The following is a 22,611-nucleotide window of genomic DNA, read 5'->3' on the forward strand; positions in this document are numbered from 1 at the left end:
ACATCTTCTGTGAATGTAGACCTTTTCAGGAAGTTTCAGTGAATTAACAACATTTCATCTGTTTCTTTTTTTACACCAATGGCACTTGGTGACATAATCTCTGATTTTCTGACTGTCTACTGTCTGTCTCTGACTGTCTTCTGTTGTCTACACTACTGAGACTTCACAATACTGGAATGTTGGAGTAAAAAATGACAAATTACCATCAGCCACAAGTTGATTAAAAAGCCTTGTTTAATTTAACAGAAAGTGTCAGACGAAGGCACGTAATGCATGAAAATACAACTGATTGATCACGTAGTGCACCAGAGATGAATGAGAATGTAAACCAGATGTGTAGTTCTGCAGGTAAAATTTCCTCAAATATGTCAAAACAAAAAAATATAATACAGTCATTAGAGCAACAGAAAGATGACAACAAACATTAACACAAACATGTTATTATGGCAGACAAACGTCCATAGCTTCTTGTGAGATCATCAAAGGCAATGTTTGTAAGACAAAAATGATATAACACATTAATTAGTCAAAAGAATTGGCTCATAGATGATCACTTAGAGCCGGTAACATGCTCCTCTGTCATCATTAGAGTACTGAAGGTGGTTTGTTGCTTCTTTAATAAAGGGAATTGCATTTTTCCTTGGAAAAATTGTTTCACAGTATAACCCATCGCCTCTTAATCACATTATTAGTAAAAGACAAACATCATACGCAAGTGACATGCTTTGTTTTTGTGATGTCTGCACTGGAGAGCTGGCGTGTTGATATTACCGCACTATCAGCACTGTAATGCAGTGGGATTGATTTTTGGCCCTTGAGAGAGGAGACAGCTGGTCTTATCAGAGCCCACCAGTGGCTTCAGTGGTTATGGCTCTTTCATGCCAACATAGATGACACTTACTCAACCCCCTCCCCACACAGCACCAGCACCCTGTCACTGTAAATCATTGACGTGAAACGTTCACTCCTAAAAGAAACATTTAAAAAAACAGTGCTCGTAGAAATCAAATATATTGCACTTTAAACATCAGCAACAGTAAACAGAAAAACTTTAAGAGATGACTGACCACAGAGGGCAGACAATAAGGAATAAAGAAAAGAAAAAAACAAACATAAAAAAGAAAGAGGATGTCTATTGCCTCTGTGTTTTAGTCTGTAGATTCTTCATTTAAAGTAACAGTTCCAACATTTTAAGAAAATCTTTTTTGATGAGAGTTAGTTTAGAAGATGGATACCACTCTCATATCTGTATGCTAAATATAAACAACCAGTAGCCAGTTAGGTTAGCTTAGCATAAAGACTCAAAACAGGGGGAAACAGCTAGCCTGCATCCAACTACAAGTACCTCTGAACCTCTAAAAACAAAGTGTAAAAACAATACCTTGAGGGTTATGTGCCTGACTATTTCGTGTCATTTTTACACTTTGGTTTTTGTGAAGATTAAACAAACAAGATGTTTAGATGACTGTTAACTAGTGAGCTTTAGAGGTGCTGATAGGTGGATTTTGTTACCTTTGGACAGAGCCATGCTAGCTGTTTCCCCCTGTTTTCAGTGTTCATGCTAAGCTTAGCTTACTGGCTGCTGGCAGTAGCTTCATATTTACTGTACAAATATGAAAAGTATCGATCTTTTCAACTAACTTTCGTAGAAAACAAATGAGTGTATATCCCAAAATGTCCAACTAATCCTCTTAGGGTGACGTTAGCATTTCATAACTGTGGCCAACAAGATATCAAGCTTGAGGTTTTGTTTGTGTGTGCATGTTGCGTGCAATTTTTACGGTTTGAGAGACGTTAGCGTCAAGCTGAAGCAAAATGAGACCAAATAATCAAGAGTACTCAAGAGTCTCATGAGCGCTTCTCTCCACCCTTCTTGATCCTTGAATTGACTATTTATGTCTTGTGATGATTCCATAACAATCCTTAGAGAAGTAACAAAATGTACTGTTATATAAATATTATTTTAAAGGTTAAATGAAAATTGTTAGCAACACATATTCAAGTTCTAAACAAGAAAGAAATCACAAAAATGTTATTTCAGTTTGACTGAAAAACCATGACCTCTGTAAATGCATGGCGATCTTGTGTGTGTGTGACGATTGTACAACCAATCCTTAGACAGTCCTATCCTGACAACCGACAGTGTCCATGTTTCTGCAGTGTTATTTTCACCATCAGGCAGGTACCAGCAACCTGTCTATGGCATACTGTAAACGGTCCCAGTTCTTCCAGAATATGGTCAAAAAACAAACTCCCAAGAAGGTAGCTACCACTTGGTGCCGGCTCCTCATCAGTGGAGCAGCAAACTTGGCAGCAGTGGAGACACACACCAGGATGACGGTGATGATGGCCAGCATGATGTTGATGCTCTTTCCCAGCAGGACCCGGGCATCACGGCTCTCAAGCTGGACCGTCTGCTGCTGCTGCTGCTGGAGCTCCAGCTTGGACACTCGCGTCTGACACGACTCCAGAGCCTCCTAAGAAAGATGGAGAGAGACTTTGAGGGCCTGAATGTTTCCCAAATGGCTAAAAGGCATTTTGATGACCTTTTAATCCTCAATTAATCAAATTCCCCTTCAAGACTCGTGGAGAGCAGAGAGACAAGAGGACAGAGAGGATAAATGTCAAATGACAAAACAGACTTTTTTTTAGACTGCCATCTGACGAAGGCAACTAATACATTCACCTCTACATGGTAATGGCCTCATCACTATGACTAATGATAAAAGCCTTATCAATGGATGTCAGACTAGCTTCAGCGCTTCATGTGCTGAGATTTTACTTTAATCTAAAATAATACATTTGAATTTACTGACTTCTATCTGACCTGCCTGCTGATACCCATCCCTAATGACACACAGATAACACCACATGGTCTGCAGTGTCCATTTCTGTCAAGCATCACTACATAATAGATACACTATGGCGTACCTGTATGTCACTGGCCCTTTCATGAGCCTGGTAGGCCACCCTCTCCTCGATGCTGGCCAGTTCCTGCTTTAGATTAGTCATCTCGTTTTGGTGAAGTTCTGTCAGGTCATTTAGTTGGTCTTCCAAACGCTCGTACCTGGTAGAAGATGCAGAAATATTTGTTAAAAATGATCATTTATAGGCAGATTTGAATGTACTATATACTCCTGTCCTGCTGATGTTAATGTGATGAATCTACCATTTAGTAAATACTTGTCTCCAAATTCCATTAGGTGCTATGGTTGTTTACATTTTGTGTTTTTACTATTCTTTACTGTTCTGAACCTGAGAATAGAGATTAGACATTAGGCCTGGTGCTGGTGCTACCTGGTGCTTGAAGGAAAATTAAAGTAATATAAGCATACCTGTATCTCTCTTCCTGCAGTGTTTGGCTGATGATGCCATACTCTCTCTTGAACTGAGCCTTTATTTCCTCCATATCCTCCTCCAGCTGGCTCTGGGCATCTTTGATCTCCCTCACCTCCTCCAGGCACAGAGCCAGTTTGCTCTGGCTGTCTCCCCTGGCCTGTTGGTCCTGGCCCTGCGCCTGCACCGCCGACACTCCTCCCCCTGCTGGCTGCCCATTACTGTCTGCTGAAATGGAGGCGCTCCCCGAGGAGCTCTCATCATCACTGGGATACTTGGGCTTTCCCACCATGGAGGTGCTGCTACTCAGCCCCTTTCCTGCACTGTCAGTGGGGAGCGGTGAGGAAGCATCCAGAGTGGTCTTGAGGTGGGCGATGTTGTCAGCACTGCCAAACTTGTTCCTGATAAGGTTGGCGAACTCTCGAGGCTTGCTGAAGAAGAAAGGAGGGGAGAGGGAAACACCTGGGCCGATGGTCTTGATCTTGTCCATGGTCGGGTGTCGGCCGCTGCCAGTCATATCCCTCAGCAGCTCTCTGGGAGACTCCCTGGGTAAGGTAATGTGTTTGACAGTAGATGGGTGAGGGGATGGGATGTGGTGCGTTTCACTGTCTTTCATCTTTCGATGGTACTGTTCCAGCTTCTTTTGCATCTTGGCAATGTTTTGAGCTGACTTCTGGTTCTTCTTTTCAAACACCTGCTTGATGCGCCCTACTTGCAGCTTGTCCGCACTGTTCACCAGCTTCAGGTACTCGGCTACGTTCTCGTCCTGGGCCGTCTGCTCAATCTTCAGCTGCTCCGTGACTTTTAGTATCTTCTGCTGGAGGTTGTCCAAGCAAGAACGACTACGCTGGACCTCGCAGCCCACCGCAGGACCAGGACCTCCATCGCTCAGATCCAGGTCCAGATTGTTCTCTGAGGAACCCCGACGCATCGACCCAAGGATGCTCAGGAAACTGCCCTCAGTACTCCGGTCCTACGACGAGAAACAAAGATCAGACACAGATACTATATTAGATATGGAGAATTTTCAGGGATGATCTTTTAATATGGAAACGTGTCTAACTAGCAAAACATGTCATCTGGAAAAGGTAAACAACAATTTCATTTCCAATCGTATGCATTACAAATGAAAACTGCATTCAGTTTTAAATTGGACCATATTTTCCAGTTTTGACAATTATTCCTCTTGGTTATGATACTGTAATTTAGCTCACAGAATCACAAGAAGCTGGTGAGTAAAATGTTGCGAATGGTGACCAAAAAAAACCCCCTAAGAGCTGGGTAATAAAACATTTAATTTAATGTTGTTGTTTTTTTGTTGACGTTTCTGAATTTGCTCTTCATATACAGTCATTCTACATAGCGAGTCCTCTACTCTATTCAGCTTTCCTGCTATTGTCACAGTGGGACCATCTGGGTGTGTATGTAATGCTATTATTCGGCACATCTGTTATGTTTTAGGAGCCAGAATTTAATCCTATTTGTTTACAGTATAGCACACAGATTACACAGATGACAAAATTCAGATAACAGCTATTAATGTGTGTGAAAGAAGTGGAGCATGTATATCTAATGTAGGTCAGTGGAAATGTTACACAAGGCCACAAGACTCAGGAAACCCCATAACCAGAAATTGTGCCTAGTTTTACAGTAAATCACCATGTTCCTAATAAAGTCTGAACATTACAGTCAGTATGTGTTAATAGTTCACTGTCGAGCATAGACGTCAGCTGTAGACTTGAGGAAGTGAAACAGAATAAATATGGCTTAGGTAAGCAAATTTAACTATGGCAGGAAACCTTAATACCTCACATGAAGAGGAAACTGACGAAAGCTGTGAAGACAGAATTTATTTATTAATTTTTAGAACAATAGTTCACTTCAAGTGTAAATGACACTGCAATTAATTTCAAGTTTCAAGTTGACGACAGTCCTACACCAGTGTAATGACAGGAGATGTAAGCTGATCAAGCCTAACACAAAATGTTGTACAACAAGCACTATGGGCTGTACAAAGCTGCACTAATCCTAAACAAATGTAACACAGCTAGTTTTAAGCAAATAAACAGATCACAGCAAACTCAGGCAGACTTAGGGCTGAATCCTGCTTAGCATTCCCACATCATCATGTAATGGTTACATATTGCACAAGTGCTAAGTACCTGTACAATTTACCTATGCACACCACACACACTGACACTCCTCGGCTCATGACTGTCCGGTGAAACAGGGTTTACCAACAATAGGGTGATTAAGTATGACTCGACGTACACACCGAGTAACAGATAATAATAAAACAAAAACACATTGTCACTCAGGAGGACTATTCCTCTTTCAAACCTGTTGAGCTTAAGTCATCCAATTAGACATTCCCGTATACTTGCTGTTGCAATGCATTGTGACCGTTACACTCAATCAACTAGTCAAACTTGTTTTCGTGAGGGTGAAACGGTGAGCAAGGATTTGTTGCATCATCTCTGACATCTCCATTTATTACTAGAATGTGGTTTCGCTATAATGTGCAACACAAAAACTGCAAAAATTAACATCATCCACATCAGCCTCAGCTGTACTTTGGAGCCAATGTTAGCATGCTAAAATGCTAAACTAAGATGGTGAACATGGTAAACAATATACTTGCTAAACATCAACGTGTTACAATCTAGTCTTGTATGTACATGTATATAAAGTAATTATTTTGTAATTATGGTGCCTATAATTATACTGTACATACATATCACATACTTATTTATGTATAGTGTGTAACCAGAGAATGCCATGCTCCTTTCTACAAGCATGCCTGGGGTATTTCAGCCTCTGTCCTCATCCCACTCTTTACCCCTCTCTGGCATCTGTCCTTCTTGAACACAGGACTCTTTGTCTGCGGAGAAAAAAGCACACTTTGTCATGTCCTACCTCTGCTCTGTCCAGGACTCTGACGAGCGAGCTACTGCATATGGATTGACTGGCCTGACGTATAGCCTGAGGAGCCCTGCGCCCAATCACAATCCTGCTCCTTCCAGAGTGCATGCAATATCGCTTGATAAAACAATCGGGTTCACACAAAAGCTGTCCTTTTGTCAAACCTGTTTGTCATACAGGAGCCTAATATCCTCCTTCTTCAAGAGGAAGTGTAATGTAGGCTTGTGTGTAGGTTTCTCATATTACCCAGTCTTGCTTCATTTTCAAACAACAAACACAAAGAGCTGCCTGTTCGACCAGACAGCTTACTGGAACTAAGCTAGCTCCTCAGGCGCTCTCCCACCACCAGCCTTAACTGTGAAATGTTCAATATTCTCTTTTGTAGCATTAGTCGCCAAACACAGAACACAGTGGTGTAGGTTTATTGCTTCAAGGTGCCATTAATGGATCACTGCTGAGGCCTGCAGTGGAAAGCGTATCGATGCAACTTCCATATTTAAATGTCAAGCCAAACTTGTATGACACAGCTGGAATGAGGGGCGTAAGCTTTGTCTTATTAAAACAAGATGTCTTTTGGCACAATAAGATCTGATTCATAAGAGCAGCGCAGATAACATGAATAACACAACCCAGATGTTTTACACGCATTCAAACCTAAAAACGAGTATGCCATCAGACTATTTTTTGATAAGAAATGTAATAAGCCCATTTCCACCGCCACTACTGCTGTTACTCAAGATTTCTACCCGCGCTGACTTACTGCTGGAGAAATCTGAGGGTCTCTCTGGATGAGTGGCTCTGCTAAATGAGTTAGACTCATGCTGATGAAAATGTCCTCCCAAATCTACTGAGGAGCTGCCCTACTTTTCACTCTGTTTCTCCCAAACACTTATGCAGGCATTCTCCAGGGGTGGTTGAGGTAGGAGGGTGAAACAGGGCCAGGATTAAAGGGCCTTTGGGGATGGCAGGAGACGACGGGAGGGGTGAAAGCTCAGTAACTAGGGGAAACGCTGCTTGAACAACACGGCAGATGGCAGCGGTAAAGTCTGACAGTTAGGTGGACAGTCCATAACTGAGAGGTCACAGATTCAACACAGGGTAGAGTTTGATCAAATAGAATTTCATGTATTGGAGCCAGGTGACGTGTATGGGTGTCCTTGAGCCACAGGATGAACTCCTACTTGACTGACTGAGATTCTTTGGGATTTCAAAGCTGGACTGTGCAAGACCCATCTGTCTGATCATATGCTTAAAATCTGGTATATCACTATCAATGTGAGAAAATGTTGTGAAATTAACGAGCCAGGCGTTACGCCCACTGCTATTTGACTTACCAATTGATATTAGTGTGTCAGTAGAGCAGAAGAAGACAGACAGACAGAAAGTGGTAGACAAAAAAGAGAGAGAGCTACAGAAACCAAAACCTATAAGAGGATAGGAATAGAACAAAGGGGGGACGCTCCCAAACACAGCACAGTAGCGCACATCATCCTAATCATCATCATCTCCACCAACAGGATCTACAGGAGGCCCAGTGTGCCCCCAGGGTGCTTCCCTTACACCTCAGCCCTGTTTGAGCCCCCTGTCCCCCACGCTGCCCTACATAGCACACAGCGTCTGTCCAACACCATGACCCATTTAATATGCTCTGACCTCGCTAGACAGCATAACATAAAGTTCTAACTGCATTAGCCTCAATCTTAACCCAACAAGGAAGAGCATTGTGTTGTTCTGCTTGAGAAATCCGTCCAAATCTTCTAGCTACATTTTGGGGGCAAAGTCGAGGGAGTCGATAGAAACAGATGCTGCTTATCTTGCACTGCAGTGTGCTCTTTCTTAGATCAATGATCTAGTTAGCGATTATATTTTTCATGCAAAAAAGATGTCCCAGTGCAGCACTAGAAGAAACAGGCAAAGCAGCAATTCAGCATTGCTGAACTGGAGTGAGGTGAAAGCACACAAATTATTCAGAACTGGGTGGGTATCTAGTGTAGCGGGTGAACTGAGCAGTATTAGTGAAATAAATATTGTTTCAGATAAGTAGGACATACAGAAACTGAGCCTGTTTCTTGTTAAACTCGCTGTACCTCCCTGATGGGAGGGGTCATTAATAAAGCCACAGACTTTTTTTTTATGCAAACAGGACGGCATCACAATCCCAGCTGTAATCTGGTGAAACCATCAGTTCACAGTGTAGGTTCAGGTCATGCAGGCACACAGACACTACTACAAGCACAGGCGTTTGCAGTGATCTGAGGAACTTTGAGTCAAAATGATGAGGCTGTGGTGTGTGGTGCATAGGGTGACACTTTTTTAGCGTTCCCTCTGTCAATGCCTCTGTGCACCCCAAATACATGCACACACACACACAGGGCAATTGAGCTGGCACACTCATTGAGATGGAACAAAACCGTCCCTTCAGCAGAGAACAGAACCACAGAGGGGAAGAAGCCTGCAGTGCTTATTGGTATTCCCTCCAGCTGATCCTCATGGATACAGACACTCTCCCACTCAGAGCTCACACAGGGAAACGGGAAGAAAACCACAGAGGGAGAGAGTGAGAGCGACAGGGAGCAAAACTTTGATTGTATGAATGCTGACCCAACATCTCCTCCTCTCATCTGCATCCCACAGCTGCATATGCGGCCACACTTTAATCACAAATACTTTCTTTAGAGGCCAAACAGTATGCCTCATTAGAATAACAGAGAAAATAAAACTATAGCAACAGAGATGGAAGTCTAGAGATTCCTGAATGACTAATCCCCCGGAGGTCAGTGGAGTGAATTGCTTAAGACGTAGTCGCCATTATCTCATAAGCAAGCTGATTCAAGACTAAATCAATAGCCCATTAACACTCCCAGCATCTGCTTGCCCCCGTGGACTGGGAAAGTATTGAATGGGATTCAATTAAGATAAATATGCAACTATATTCAATGCACTGATTCAAAGTGAGAGAGTGAATAGAGCTAATGACATAGCAGGGTTGGTGAAGAGTGAAGTAGCCATTAAAAAGCAGACCTTAAAAAAAAGAATAACAAATGGTACAATAGTTGCCTGGAAATGATTCATAACATACAGAACGTAGCATAATAAAAGTTAGCTAATTATACTGATGTGATGGCTAATGTGTTTGCCTTTTGTGGGGTGATATGTTAGAGAACAAATACAGGTATAAGGTTCATGTGAGGACAGACATGTCACTGAGAAATGGCACGCACATCTCTACAGAGCCACTACCCAGTGAGGGTAAAGACTCACACTTAAACTGAGGTGTTGCATCATCTTTGGCCTGTAACCCACTATATCTGCTGCACAATGGCTTTTTGAGGAGCAAAACTGGAATGTTTTTTGCTGCCAACAACAGGAGGAAAAGAATAATTACACAGTAATAAACCAGCCAAACAGTCAGATATGTTATTCCATTATATTGTGTTGGCAGTTATACCACAACCGTCTAATTGTTTACTTGAGAAGCTGACTCAAATTATTTGTGTGAATCTTTCAAGCTCTATTCCAGGGAAAATGTTATTGATTTCATTCATTTATAGTTACATTTTAGTCTAAAGTATCTGCAAATGATCACATGGCAGCAGGGGAGTTTTAATAAAAAGCTAAACAGGCCGAAGAAAAGCTGCCAGAGCTCCCTTTCACATGCATCATCCCTTTGAAGACTACAGGTTACAAGAGTGGCAGGCCTGGAAGCTCATACATATACTAGGAAGAGAAAAAACCTGCTGCACGATACCAGACTGACTCTCTGATTGCACAAGACTCACACATGATGGAGCATTCCTCTCCTCTGTGTCATTGACGGAGAGCACCTGGCTTTATAACATACTCAGGTTGAACTGTCACAACACATTAGGGGATTTTTCTGAGCATCATACATTAAAATTGTCACATGGTTGGATGTTTTTTCCCCAGTTAGTTAGTAAGTGTTGAAGGTGTTTTGCTGGTTGTTTTTATCTTATCTGAGTAAATGGTTGAGTTGTATGATGTAAAAAATATTTAAAGCACAAAGGCAACTTTGTGATTTGGGCTACATAAAAAAATGGACTAACTTGACCACATTTCTGTGTAAAGACATAAAATAAGATGCCATCAGGCTGTAATCAGGACATTTCAATCCCTTCTTTGCAACACGCTTTGAATTAATGTTGACAAAACATTAGCACTTATTACAAATTATGCATACAATTATTATAGTGTGTCAAGTGTATGATATTGTAAGAATCTGTGTGGTAAATAAAGATTATCGGTTCACTATGATAAAATCAATTATAAAAAAAAGTTAAATGTTAAATGTGTGATATAATATCCTTCTACATGATACTGTAAATGTCAGGATATACAAAATAGTTAACATGAGCACTACACATCAAATAAGGGGATGTCAGGTTTATTTATTTTTTCTCTTCAAAAACTAGGTCAGGCATTGAGTCATTGAGTGGTCACATAAAACAGAAACACCTGTTGGAGTGATGGAGTGAAAAACAACTGTAATAAACACCTTACTTAAGACTTTCAGTTTCTCTTGTATTGGAAGTAAAATGCTTTGTCCATCTTATTTGGTTGGAGAAGGACAAATGTTAAAAACACCTGCAATGTAATGCAATACAACACTCCCACAAACTACAACATAAAGGAATCACCATGTGGATGAATAAACACCCATCAAAATCACCAATTTCAATTCAAAACATAGGTATTCAATTCAGGACTGGGTTACTGTACTTGGTCTTGAGAACCGCTCGTACAAACAACTTCCCACTGGAGCATAGACTGTATATAAAGAGGTCCTGAGCAATACACCTGCCATGACATAGTTGCTCTCAGACATACTCACGCTCAAACACCGGTGAAATACACTGTGGTTCACGGCAGAAAAACACCAGGGTCGGTCTTTACCAAAAGGCAACTGCCTGGGGCCCCCCGACTAAAAGGGCCAAACAGCAATACACTTATTATGATGTTTAAATATAAAAAATATGGAATTATGTTACTATTCTAACTCATTGTAGGCCTACCCCAAAATAACTTATAAAAGCCCCCCAAAGCACTTACAAAATATGCAACTCAGCAGTCTAGTAGGCTACTTACTGTGTAATATACTTCAGAGGAAAACATTACTAAATTTACCTGAAAGAGAAAGGTTACTGGTTATGTTGCAGATTCAGATTTTACTCACAAAATGTAACAATTAAAATAGGATGCATTATTATTCATTAAACTATCCAGTATTAATTATTATTATAAATTTGAATTGAGTAGGTCGGATGAACGGAGATATGCGAAGGATACTATACAGATTCCTTATTTTAGTAAGATGTTACAGACCAAACTATATCGAATAATCGATAATAAATTATCGCCAGATTAAATATTGAAAATAATGTTAGTTTTTAGTGCTAGTTTCATTGTAAGGCAGCACCGTTTTGTTCCGTTTGGATTTCGTCAAATATGTGGACATTATCGATCTATCCATAGGTCCGGCCCAAGATGTTGTACTCAAAGTTTACAGTGACAGATACTTGAAGACATCTTGTACCCCTAATACAACTCCAAATTATAAATGATCTTTTTTACGTTATTTGCCTGAATGTATCACAGGGTTAAATGCCCTTTGTTGGGGGAAATGTGTAGCTTTAAACGGCGCAGCTGTTGGTTTCACATGACGTGGAGATCAACAGACAACAATGTATCGCTGGTACAGTAAGGGACCTGCCGTTTATGATACAACAATACTGCACTCGTCACACATGATAGACTACTCACCATCCGGTTGCTGAGGTATTTCTCCTCTTCAGATAAACTTCGCACAGACACGTTGGCACTGGGCATAATAATCCCGTGTTTGTGGTCAGTTAGGAGCTGGTGGTTCTTCAATTCAAGACCGGGACTAGTTTACAACTCACCCCTAATCTCGCAACCATGTTGAGCCCCGTTTCTCTCCCCTCTCTCTCCCACATACACTCTTGAGTTCGACTGCCCTCTTCAACATACAAAGTGTGAACCCAAACTCCGCCTTTTTCTCTCTGCATGGAGGCTGCGCGAGGAGGGGTTAACTCTTTCAAAGCACGTGCCACTCACTGGTAGATAAGGATAAAAAAAAAAAAAAACAGCCTCGTAATTAGTTTTTGAGGTATGTTTGTGATCAAAAGCAATTTCTTAAATAAAGACATTCCCACTGTCCATAGTGGCTTTAAATGTGGCTTTACTTTATGTCGTCTTATGATGAATGACACTTTAATTTCAAATTAAAAGAGTGTCACATTTTGGGGAGTGAACATAAATTGCATCAAAGCCAAAGTCTGTCACAATTCTGTATAAAATGCAGGATTTCTTTTTTTTTTTTAATCATGTCCTATTTAAATCAGGATATTGTACACGTTAACTTACAGACTGTAACTCGTGAGTTGTGTATGCCTACTCAAAAATAGTAGGCCTATTTCAATGTAAAAAAAAACACAACCTATAATAGCCTACTATAAATGGAAATGCCCAAGTAAGGCACAAGTAGACCTACTTTAAAATTGTACCGTTTCTGAGTAAATGTACTTTCCACCACAGTCACCTACATCACCAATTTCAATTTTTATTTAATCTTTAGAATTATTATAGCGAATGATTAAATTAAAGTTAACATAAGAGACAAGCAGTCATACCTAAAGCCCCAAGTGGCCATAGGAACGGTCCAACTGGCCCTTTCACACGTATTCATTCAGCTTGGTCATTCCAAGCTTTCAGTGTGTGTTAATCCACCTAGCTGTGAACACAAAAGCCCATGTTGCATCACAAATCGCGTAACCTTTTTTAGAGTTACCACAATAAGTTTTTGTTTGGGTTGTCCTCTTTTGTTTGTTCAGAACATACAGTGAGTGCACCATACACTGACATGCATTGACCTCTGTGGTTCATAGCGGAGGAGTCAAGTGATGTAGTGGTATGATAGGGATGTGGAGAACCACATTAAAAAGCTACAGGATACACTGGACAATGGACTTCTAAAAACAGCTGCAGACAATATCATTCATGTGGTCATCAAGTTTTAATGGTCCTATCAGTGCCTTTAATTAGCTGCATACATTCACTGGGTAACTACAGCAAAAGAAAGCTTACAGTTGCTGTCCTCTGTCCACCCCATATCAGAGCACTAATGAAAAATGTATTGGCTAATAACACACCCTGAAAGTCTAGTCCTTTGCACAGCAGCCTGCGACCATCACGTCACTTGACACGCAACAGAACAATAAGTCACTGGGGTAGGATACAGATTTTGCATTAATAATTCAGAAGCGACATGTAAACAATCTGCTGTTTTTAGAAACGGGCAAGTTCCAAGAAGCATGGTTACGGAGTGTTCTTGACACAGTTATTTAAACTAAGAGACTCATAAAGTCTGGAACAAAGAGATATTGCAGGTTTTATTCTACAAAGTTGTCCAGATAACTAAGTAAACATGTTTCTACAAAGTGGGCGGATAAACACATGGGAGACAGTCAAATTGTGGATTAATAGATTTGAGGCAAAAGACATGTTTACAACTCGCCCCAAAATCAAATGTTTGTGTATGGGGCCAGTTTTATTGGTACCAGGTTACTTAGAATGCAGTCTACTAAACACTAGAGATTCACTACTCTCTCTTCAGGAGAACTCTGATCGATAAAGATTAAATGTTGATTAACTTGGTATAATTGTCAACTAAAGAATGTTTATCGCTTTTAATAGAATACTCCATTGGTGGCTCTGTCTGAATGCTGAACAAGCTGATTACTTGGCACTGAATTTAAGTAAGCATGAAAAAACACTACCACCTTTTTAATTAAAAGGCAAAAACTATTTATCATAACATGACTGAGCATAACATGACTGAGCATGGGTCCAACACCTAATATTTTTGGCTATTTGATAGTCCATAGCTGCTATGCAAAATACTGGCAAAACCAAATTGTGTTAAAAAGCAGAGCCTGAGAAGTTGCACTTGACTCTTGCAAACAGTACATATGCAGTGAAGAATCTGGTGAGAATAAGTAGTCAGCTCCACATTCTTTACAGATATTTAATCAAAATGAAATATCAATTGTGTAGATAGAGAAATGTGATTGAAAGGTGTTTTTATTTTCAAAGGACTCGACCATTTTCCATCCACATTAATTTGTCCAAAAGATGTAATTCACGAATTACCAAGTGCTGCCCAATTTAGCCTTCTTGGTGCATTCTATATACAAATCTATATACACACACAATAACTTCATGATGGTGCCCGATCCTTTGGATTAGCAAACAAATAAGAAATAAAGGTTATAACCTTTTGCGATAACGTCTCACAAATCAATTCACATTATTACAAGTTTTTTTTTTCCTGATAATTATTAGAAAATTAAAAAGCATGACCATGTAGGAAAGCAGTGAAAAACAAACCATCCTGATACCTTCAAAGTAGAAACAACATCTGCAGAAAAAGGAAAGGCCTGGAGGCGATGAAGCATAAAATACTTTGTACAATAAAAAGCGCAATCTACTATGCAGGTTTCAAGGGTTCGTTCCTGAATGGGCAGATATTGGCAGGCTCACTTGCCACTGGAGTTGATTTATTTTGTCCTCTTTGTGAGTTGTGCTCTACTGACTGGTTACTGAGGAGTAGGAGCAACGTAATGCTGTGTCATAAATACAGTATGTTGTGACCACTTAGTGATCGGTCTGTTGAGCACTCTGATTGGCTGGCTGTCCAGTTTTCACAGTCCAATGTTGCAATTACAAATGGCAGTGTGTCAGACCCCAGAGACCGCCTGGCTATTATAATCGGTGGACTCCATTTTGAGGATGTAAGGGATGATGCTGTCGATCTGCACATTGCCAATGAGCCCAGCGAAAAACAGCTCCTCAGTGACAGCTGCACTTATCAGCCGGAGGGCAGGAAGACGCAGCAACAGCTTGGATAACCTGAGAGCAATGAGGGGGAAATGAGACATCAAATCCAAACGTGTATGGTCGCATATACATCTGTGATATCATCACAATTCACAAATCATCAATCCTTTCCGTCAATGAACTGGCATTATGTAGTACAGAGGTAAAGCCTACTGACCGATAGGAGTCTTCTGGGTAGGTGCTGGTTACGTAGTCCTGCAGCTCCATGTAGGCCTTCTCCTGAAACCGCTCAATCTGTGGAGTATTATCTATGCCTGGGTGATCTAGCACAAAAACCACACATGCACACTGTCAGACAAGAGTTCATGGCCCTATGTACAACTTTTGCTCAGGATTTCACTCTAAGGACAAAAGGTTAAAAATAAGTAAATTTTTGTAAACATTTTGTAAACTGGCCAGTTTTCAACGCACCAGGACTAAAGAGAACGATGGCTTTGAGGTAGGCATATTCATAAGAGTCTGGGGACAGCTTGGTCATGCCGTTACAGAACTCCTGCATCCTCCAGATGTGCTCCATTACTAGTTTCACTCGATCTGGGGACAGCTTATCTGTAGGAGACAAATAAAGAGTCAAGGATGTAAGGGGAAGAGCATCAGTAGTTTTTTTTTTTTTTTTGCAAACTCAAGACAAATAGTGCCACAAAAATAAACATGACAGAAACATTGTTTTCCTCTTAGCTGTGAAAAACATAGTTTGAGCTTCTGAAATTGTATTCCAGTGTTAAACCTTGCAGGCAGTCAACGGCAGAGCCCTCCTACCTTCCTGTAAGCTGGTCTGCAGATGGTTGATAATGGCACTTAGGATGGTACCAACGTTCATGACGTTTGAGCACTGTGCCAGACCCAGGGCAAACAGCTCATTCCAGCAGGCTTTCATTAAGTTAATGTCATTTTCTTGACCACTGTAAAAACGGATAAGATTAATAAAATTTTACTTTTACTTTTACTTATATATATATATATATATATATATATATATATATATATATATATATATATATATATATATATATATATATATATATATAGTGTGTGTTATGAAATAATCAAAAATCTGTGACAAAGGCTTACCCAAGGGTTTGAAAGGCAGGGATGGAGCGTGCCCAGTGCATAGAGAGAAAAAGTAGTCGGGAAGCTGACTCACAGATGTAGTTGACATTGAGGTACTCTGGCACAGGCAAAGGCATCATAAGCTGTAGGAACACAGCGTAAAGAGGGAAACATGACTGCAGTGTTAAGAAATCAGACAAATTCAGAAAAATGTGTTTAAAAAAATGTAACTCAGTAAAACAGAGCAAGGGTTTTGGTCTCAGTTGGATTTCATCTTGAAGGTAGAAGTCAATGGCTGTGCTTTTACCTTGAAAGGGATATGGCTGTCAGAGAGTATCGGTCCCTCCAACTCCACCACAGGACCCGACTGGTCCCCTGACATCAGCTGCATTGTGGCCTCCAAGGACTCTCCTGCTGAGCCATCACCAGGGTGCAGGACTTTGGCCAGGGTGTCAAAAGCTCTAATCATACGCAAAATATGAAGACAGAAAGTGAACATTAAAAGATCCACGTTTTGAGTTAGACATATATTGTAGCTTGCATAGAAACAGAAAATATAGAATACAACTCAAAGCAGCACTGTAGTGCACCTTCGACATAGGGTTAATTTTTGACTGACTATGGGTGAATCTAATTAAGTCCTTAAGAGCGGAGTCAGAAACCACATGGCCCTGCAGGAAATTCTATTAAAGCTTTGTGACAAACAGAAAATAACAGACCCTGGGTTTCTTTCTAGTGCTCCTGTCGATCTCTAGTATATGTATCAACTTATTCAGAAACAACCACTGGTTAGTATCAAAGGCTCTTGATTCTTTATGACATCTCCCTCACCGAGTGATATCACTTGCAGTTTGCTCATCTCCTTGGATGTCCGTCATCGAGCTGTCCCCGTTGCTAAGCGTTTCATCTCCCATCAGATCATTGCTGCAGTCACTTGCCTCCCTGGCCTTGTTGAGGTGGGCGAGGGACGTCACTACATTTGCCAGCGTGCCGAGGTCACCTTGGGATGGATCGTCCTGCCGAACGGGTAGATTATCAAACCATGTTTTTATAAACACTAAAGTTTGATTTGTTTGCACTGCTCTGTCTCCAGTTAACACAACCTGGGTGCTCATCACTCAGCTACTTCAAGAAAGAGTAACAAAAACAGAACTGGTCCTCGTCACACAGATGTTTACACACGTGCACCTTTAATGAACAGTCAATTATTCTTTTCTTGATTAGACAGTGGGGAAAGTAAGTATTCAACACATACACAACACAAAAAAATTCACTAAACATATTTCCAATGCAGCTATACACATGAATGTTAGACCAGACATTGGCATTAACTCAATAAAACTACACAGATAAAGTAATCAAAACATTCCAATCCATAAAAAAAGGTTTTTGCAATAAAGTGGAATGAAACAGGAAAAAAGTATTGAACACGCCAACTGAAATGTATTCAATACTTGGTGGAGAAGCCTTTGTTTGTGTTGCCAACTTGAAGACACTTCCTGTACGAAGAAACTACTGCCACACAGTTTAAATGGGGTTTTGGCCCATTCTTCACACAGAGTCTTTACATCTTGAAGATTTTGGGGGCTCGCTGGTGAATCTTGATCTTCAGTTCCTTTCACAAATGTTCTATTAGATTGAAGTGTGGTGATTGACTGGGCCATTCAAACACCTTTATTTTCTTCCTCTGGAACCAACTGACCGTCTCTTTTGCAATATGTTTGGATCACTGTCTTGCTGAGAGGTCCTCCCAAATCTGATCCTCATCGTCCTGGTGGAATGGTAACAGATTCTTCTCAAGATTTCCCAGTACATGGCTCCGTTCATGTTCCCTTTGATCATTTGGATTCTGCTGGTACCATGAGAAGAGAAACAGTCCCATACCATGATGCTTTCACATCCAAACTTCACTGTAGGAATGGTATTTTTAGGGTCATATGCAGAGCCATTTTTCCTCCAAACATAGCGCATCTTACTGTTGCCGAAAGGTTTGACTTTTGTCTCGTCTGACCACACTACATTCTCCCAGCAAGCTACAGGCTTCTCCGAACGTTGTGTAGCAAACTTCAAACAAGCTTTTCGGCAAAAATATGACACAATACAATGTTGACATGTTGAATACTTATTTTCCCCACTGCAAATCATCAATCTGACTTATCTAAAACCCCAATATTCTCGGGGGCTTTAATATTTAGGTAGGCTATGTTGGAATGACTACAGTTTCAGATTTTAGTTAAATGTACTGTCATTTGAGTGCATAAGTGTTACCTTGTCAGGGGATGCTGGAATCAAGATGGTGTTTTCCAGCTTGGGGAAGGGCTGTTGGATGTTGAGCAACATGCTTGACTCAAGCAAACTTGTAGACCTGAAGTTAGAGATTAACATTGCATTATGTAATATGGAACCATGCAATATGAATGACTTATTTAAGAAACGTATGAGCACATCTCTGGTGAATACAACAGACTAATCGTTTAGTCGACAAAATCTTATGGTGTTAGTCGACTAAGAATGTCTTTAATCGAGGACAGCTCTACTCTTATTTTATTAGTTACATGTGCACAATATAATTTAACTCTACCCAATCCAATACAACAATTCCCATTTTTCTCAATCTTTTACTTGTCAGATAAAGACAACGCGTCAGAGATGGTAAGTTGTATTGGACTACATTAGACTGAAAGGTGTTTCTAGTTTCCTTTTTCCATCATGTATGGGGAGGCCAAAACATAAACAACTTTTAATATGATGCAGTCCAATCAAACACCATAGAGTTATTAGAATTGAACAAATATTATTGAGTATTGAACAACATTATACAAAGATATTGTTTACATCAGGGGTATTTACTGTGTTCTATTAGCCTGTACAGGTCTATCCACTAAACTGGTAAATTTGTAAAGTGGCTGTACCTAGCAGTTTCCTTGTCAGACACAAAAGTGGGTGTAGCAGCCAGAGGGCTACACAGGTTTTTGCGGATGTAGATTTTCTCAGTGGAAGCTGCACAGTTGACGGATTTCTCTCTGGTGGTCACTTCAACAGGCTTCCTCTCACACTGCACAGCTAAAGACAAAACAAGACATAAGATCCTATCTATGCAAGTCCTGAATGAGATATCCACAACTGTATATATACACACAATATTACACGCCTTACAATCCTGTTTCATGCCCAGAGCTATACAGCGCTGCAGTCGACAGTACTGGCAGCGGTTTCGGTGGAGCTTGTTGATGGCACACTCTCCGGAGCCCCTGCACGTGTACACTAGGTTCTTTCTAATACTGCGTTTGAAGAAGCCCTTACAGCCCTCACAGCTAACAGCTCCGTAATGACGGCCTGAGAGAGGAAGGAGTAAAGAGGGTCAGTTGGTGTATGCCTGCTCATGTGTGTTACTGAAAAATAATAATGTTAAAGCAAATTAAACGTAACTCCTACCTGAGGCCTTGTCCCCACAGACAACGCAGTACTCCACAACTGGCTTCCCAATGGACTGGTCTGACCCTTCAGTCACAAACTAACAAACAACCCGAGACAATGGAATAATTTAATATAGCAAACATTGCAATACGTTTTGACTGACTAAACAGGTTACTGCTTCGGTCATAAGACCTTTCAGTAACTTGTTTATAACATGGCTGAAAGAAGCAACTAAGATCCTTTGGCAATACCTGAATCTGCTGCCCAGCCAAATCAGGGGAGGCAAACAACAACTGGTTAACCCCAGAGCCGTCTGGAGTGGTGAGGATGACCTTGTTGGGTGAGCCTTCCTGCTTGGCCAGGATCACCTTCCCACCAGAGGAATAGTCAGCATTTGCTAGGATAAACTGCTGCTTTCCAGGGGAGGATGGCTCAAGTGCTGTAACAATCTGGATCTTCTGGCCAGTCTGCTGATCAGTTACAATCTATTAGAAATAAAAAAGCAAAACATGAGTGAGTGCTGACTGTGTATGCAGAAAGAGTGTAGAATAAGTTAAGCTAATGATATATGATAACAAAAATGTAATTTTAAAAATACAAAAACCGTGCTTGGCATTGGAGAACTAGGGAGAAATTGTGCAAATACAAGACATTGCTATGTTTAACCGTCAGCTATTCTTGGATCTTATTTTGCCAAAATGATGTGCAAATTGTGATTATTCACACACAATTAAAAAAATAAGAGCATTCTCTTGTGGTGGACAGGCTGTCACATCACCTGGATTCTGTGTCCTAATGCCATGTTGCTGTCTGCTGACACAAGTTGAATCCTTTGAGTCTGTCCATCCATTCTGATAATGCACGCACCTTCTTCAACTGCTCTTCACATCAGTGCCCCATGAGGCATGCACACCTGTAGAGAGAGCATACGTTTTACTTTATGTCTTATTACAGCAACTTTGGGTAAGGTAATGGAATACCTTCCAGGACCAGGGTGACTTTATTCAGCAATTTCCTGACTGCCATCAAATCCCATGTATAATACTTCTCAACTTCTTTTTTTTCTTTATAAATCAAGACAAAAATAAATAGTCCCAATTTTTTTTAAAGGCTAAATAAATTTCTAAAACAACTAGGCACTGTAGTTTTTAACAAACATTCAACAGGAGTAAATCGTTGCTTTGTTGGGGAGACTATTGTTTAGCAGATTTGTACACATTAAGTGTTCTAGTATTCACAGAAGCAGGACAGTGTATGTGATTGACATGAAACAAACTACAGTGCCCACGTTTAAGGTAATGCAGGAACATGTCAGTGGGGCTCAATTATTTTTTGTAACGGTTCTGGGCAACAGTGGAGGTCTATGATATGGAAGAATAAGCTCTATCAGGCTAACGTTAGCTTTGGTCTTTCATGGAAAAGTGTTGACAATAAGAAAAACGTATAACGTTACCAGCCTTATCTTGTAATATATGTTAGAGTTCTGTGTGTAATTAAGACCCCATTAAAAATCATAAATATTGTACTACATGTGTAAAAAGTATGTTTATTGCTTATACTGATGTGTGTCGAGGCACCCGGAGCTCGGACTCAATTATTATTTTCAATGAGTTACACTGTAGCATAGCTCAGAGATGTTAATAAGAGCGAGTAAGTCTTACAAACACACAACTAACGTTAGAGCTAACGCTACTCTTATCCCTCCTGTTTAATGTCACCTCTCCCTTTAGCTAGAAGATATTTCTGGCCAAAACTTCAAACTAAGTCAGAATTAGCTTTACATTATCTGTAATGGACCAACATGTAAAATACACAACTTGATATACTGCGTGCCACTAACTAATGTTAGTTTGTGGCCTATGCTAACCAATCTAGCCGGCGCTAGCTCGTAACTGTACTATTGTTTGGTGGCCTTTTTATAAAATACGGATTAATATCACTGTAAAGGGACAACGACTAAGCGGTAAAGCTGCAGTAGTAACACAAACAAGCCCTTGACAGCCAGCCATTTAAAATCGATACGGAAGATAAAGGTATTTCTTTTCCTGTGGGTGAAAGGTCAACATTGAAGGGTTAAAGCATGCTAGGGTTCAAGGCCCATGATGCCGAATCACAGCAGAGTCAGCGGCGGGACCTCGGTTCTGACAACTGGGCAAATATCCGCTCTAATTCTTGCACCGGACTTCCACATCAATCGGCAACTTAACAAAACAGCTGGTGGTTTAACAATACGACGTTCCGGTGTCACATTCAAACTTGAATTAATTATGTGGCTGCTTAGTTTCTGAAGGCAAGTTAGCAACGCTAGCACAGCAGCTAACATCGATAACACGGTTAGCTAGCTAGCTGACGCGGCTAAGCATGTTGGCTAACTAGCATGTCCGTAAACAAGATTAGCTAGTGCTGCAGAATAGCTACATGTAGATATGCAACTTTAGTTGGAGAACTAGCTATGTAATCCCATACACATACCAACATGATTGCATACTTGCCAACTTTAGTTTGTAAGCGCTGAGCTCCAGACGACAGTGCTAACGAGCTAGGCTAGCCGGTAATGGTTGCTTCCCTGCTGTAACGTTAGACCTACTGAACACTCCCTCCCTTCCTGTTACTGGTCTCGTTGGGTTTCGTTCTTGAATCTCTCATGCGTCGACGTTAGTACACATAACTTACCTGCCAAGGAGTTGTTGGGTCAGATAATGTATAGTCTTCAATACATTTATATTTTAACTGTTTGTTTCAGTTGGTGGGAGGGTCAGAGTTCGTGACCTTTTTTCATCAATAAACGATTTACGCACATGCGCAGTTAGGTAGCCGTGTCACGCATCTCCAAACCTGTGTGTGTACCATTATGTTAATATACAGTCTATGGTGTGTACGTGTACCATACATCCATGGTGTCAATCTGTGAAAATGTCAGGGGAGTAATGTCATGTCTATCACACAGTGTAG

The 22,611-nt window shown here is 40.7% G+C and overlaps 2 protein-coding genes across 9 annotated transcripts; both read right to left on the reverse strand.

Moving 5' to 3' along the window:
• Positions 1–216: 216 nt before the first annotated feature.
• On the reverse strand, positions 217–12,254 carry LOC120563622 (transmembrane and coiled-coil domain protein 3-like). Of its 6 annotated transcripts, XM_039807918.1 has the most exons (6): positions 12,037–12,254; positions 6,082–6,217; positions 5,144–5,170; positions 3,336–4,309; positions 2,932–3,067; positions 217–2,477 (listed from the first exon to the last, which is right to left on the reverse strand). In XM_039807918.1, the coding sequence occupies exons 4-6, from the start codon at positions 4,265–4,267 to the stop codon at positions 2,175–2,177; spliced, it is 1,371 nt and encodes a 456-aa protein (XP_039663852.1). In that variant the 5' UTR covers positions 4,268–4,309; positions 5,144–5,170; positions 6,082–6,217; positions 12,037–12,254; the 3' UTR covers positions 217–2,174. The 6 variants fall into 6 exon arrangements, with proteins under 6 accessions (XP_039663852.1, XP_039663851.1, XP_039663850.1 ...); XM_039807917.1 differs by lacking the exon at positions 5,144–5,170; XM_039807916.1 differs by having other exon boundaries at positions 5,144–6,217.
• Positions 12,255–14,302: 2,048 nt separating this feature from the next.
• nr2c1 (nuclear receptor subfamily 2, group C, member 1) lies at positions 14,303–22,465 on the reverse strand. 3 transcript variants are annotated; one of them, XM_039807911.1, is made up of 14 exons: positions 22,333–22,465; positions 20,438–20,572; positions 19,911–20,144; positions 19,678–19,756; positions 19,399–19,578; positions 19,155–19,305; positions 18,511–18,607; positions 17,074–17,258; positions 16,550–16,703; positions 16,264–16,385; positions 15,952–16,094; positions 15,604–15,741; positions 15,350–15,455; positions 14,303–15,204 (listed from the first exon to the last, which is right to left on the reverse strand). In XM_039807911.1, the coding sequence occupies exons 2-14, from the start codon at positions 20,507–20,509 to the stop codon at positions 15,033–15,035; spliced, it is 1,833 nt and encodes a 610-aa protein (XP_039663845.1). In that variant the 5' UTR covers positions 20,510–20,572; positions 22,333–22,465; the 3' UTR covers positions 14,303–15,032. The 3 variants fall into 3 exon arrangements, with proteins under 3 accessions (XP_039663845.1, XP_039663846.1, XP_039663847.1); XM_039807912.1 differs by lacking the exon at positions 22,333–22,465 and adding an exon at positions 22,152–22,301; XM_039807913.1 differs by lacking the exon at positions 22,333–22,465 and adding an exon at positions 22,148–22,289.
• Between the last annotated feature and the right edge of the window lie 146 nt (positions 22,466–22,611).

The sequence above is a fragment of the Perca fluviatilis genome, chromosome 8 (assembly GCF_010015445.1).
Source record: "Perca fluviatilis chromosome 8, GENO_Pfluv_1.0, whole genome shotgun sequence".
Taxonomy (NCBI): domain Eukaryota; kingdom Metazoa; phylum Chordata; class Actinopteri; order Perciformes; family Percidae; genus Perca; species Perca fluviatilis.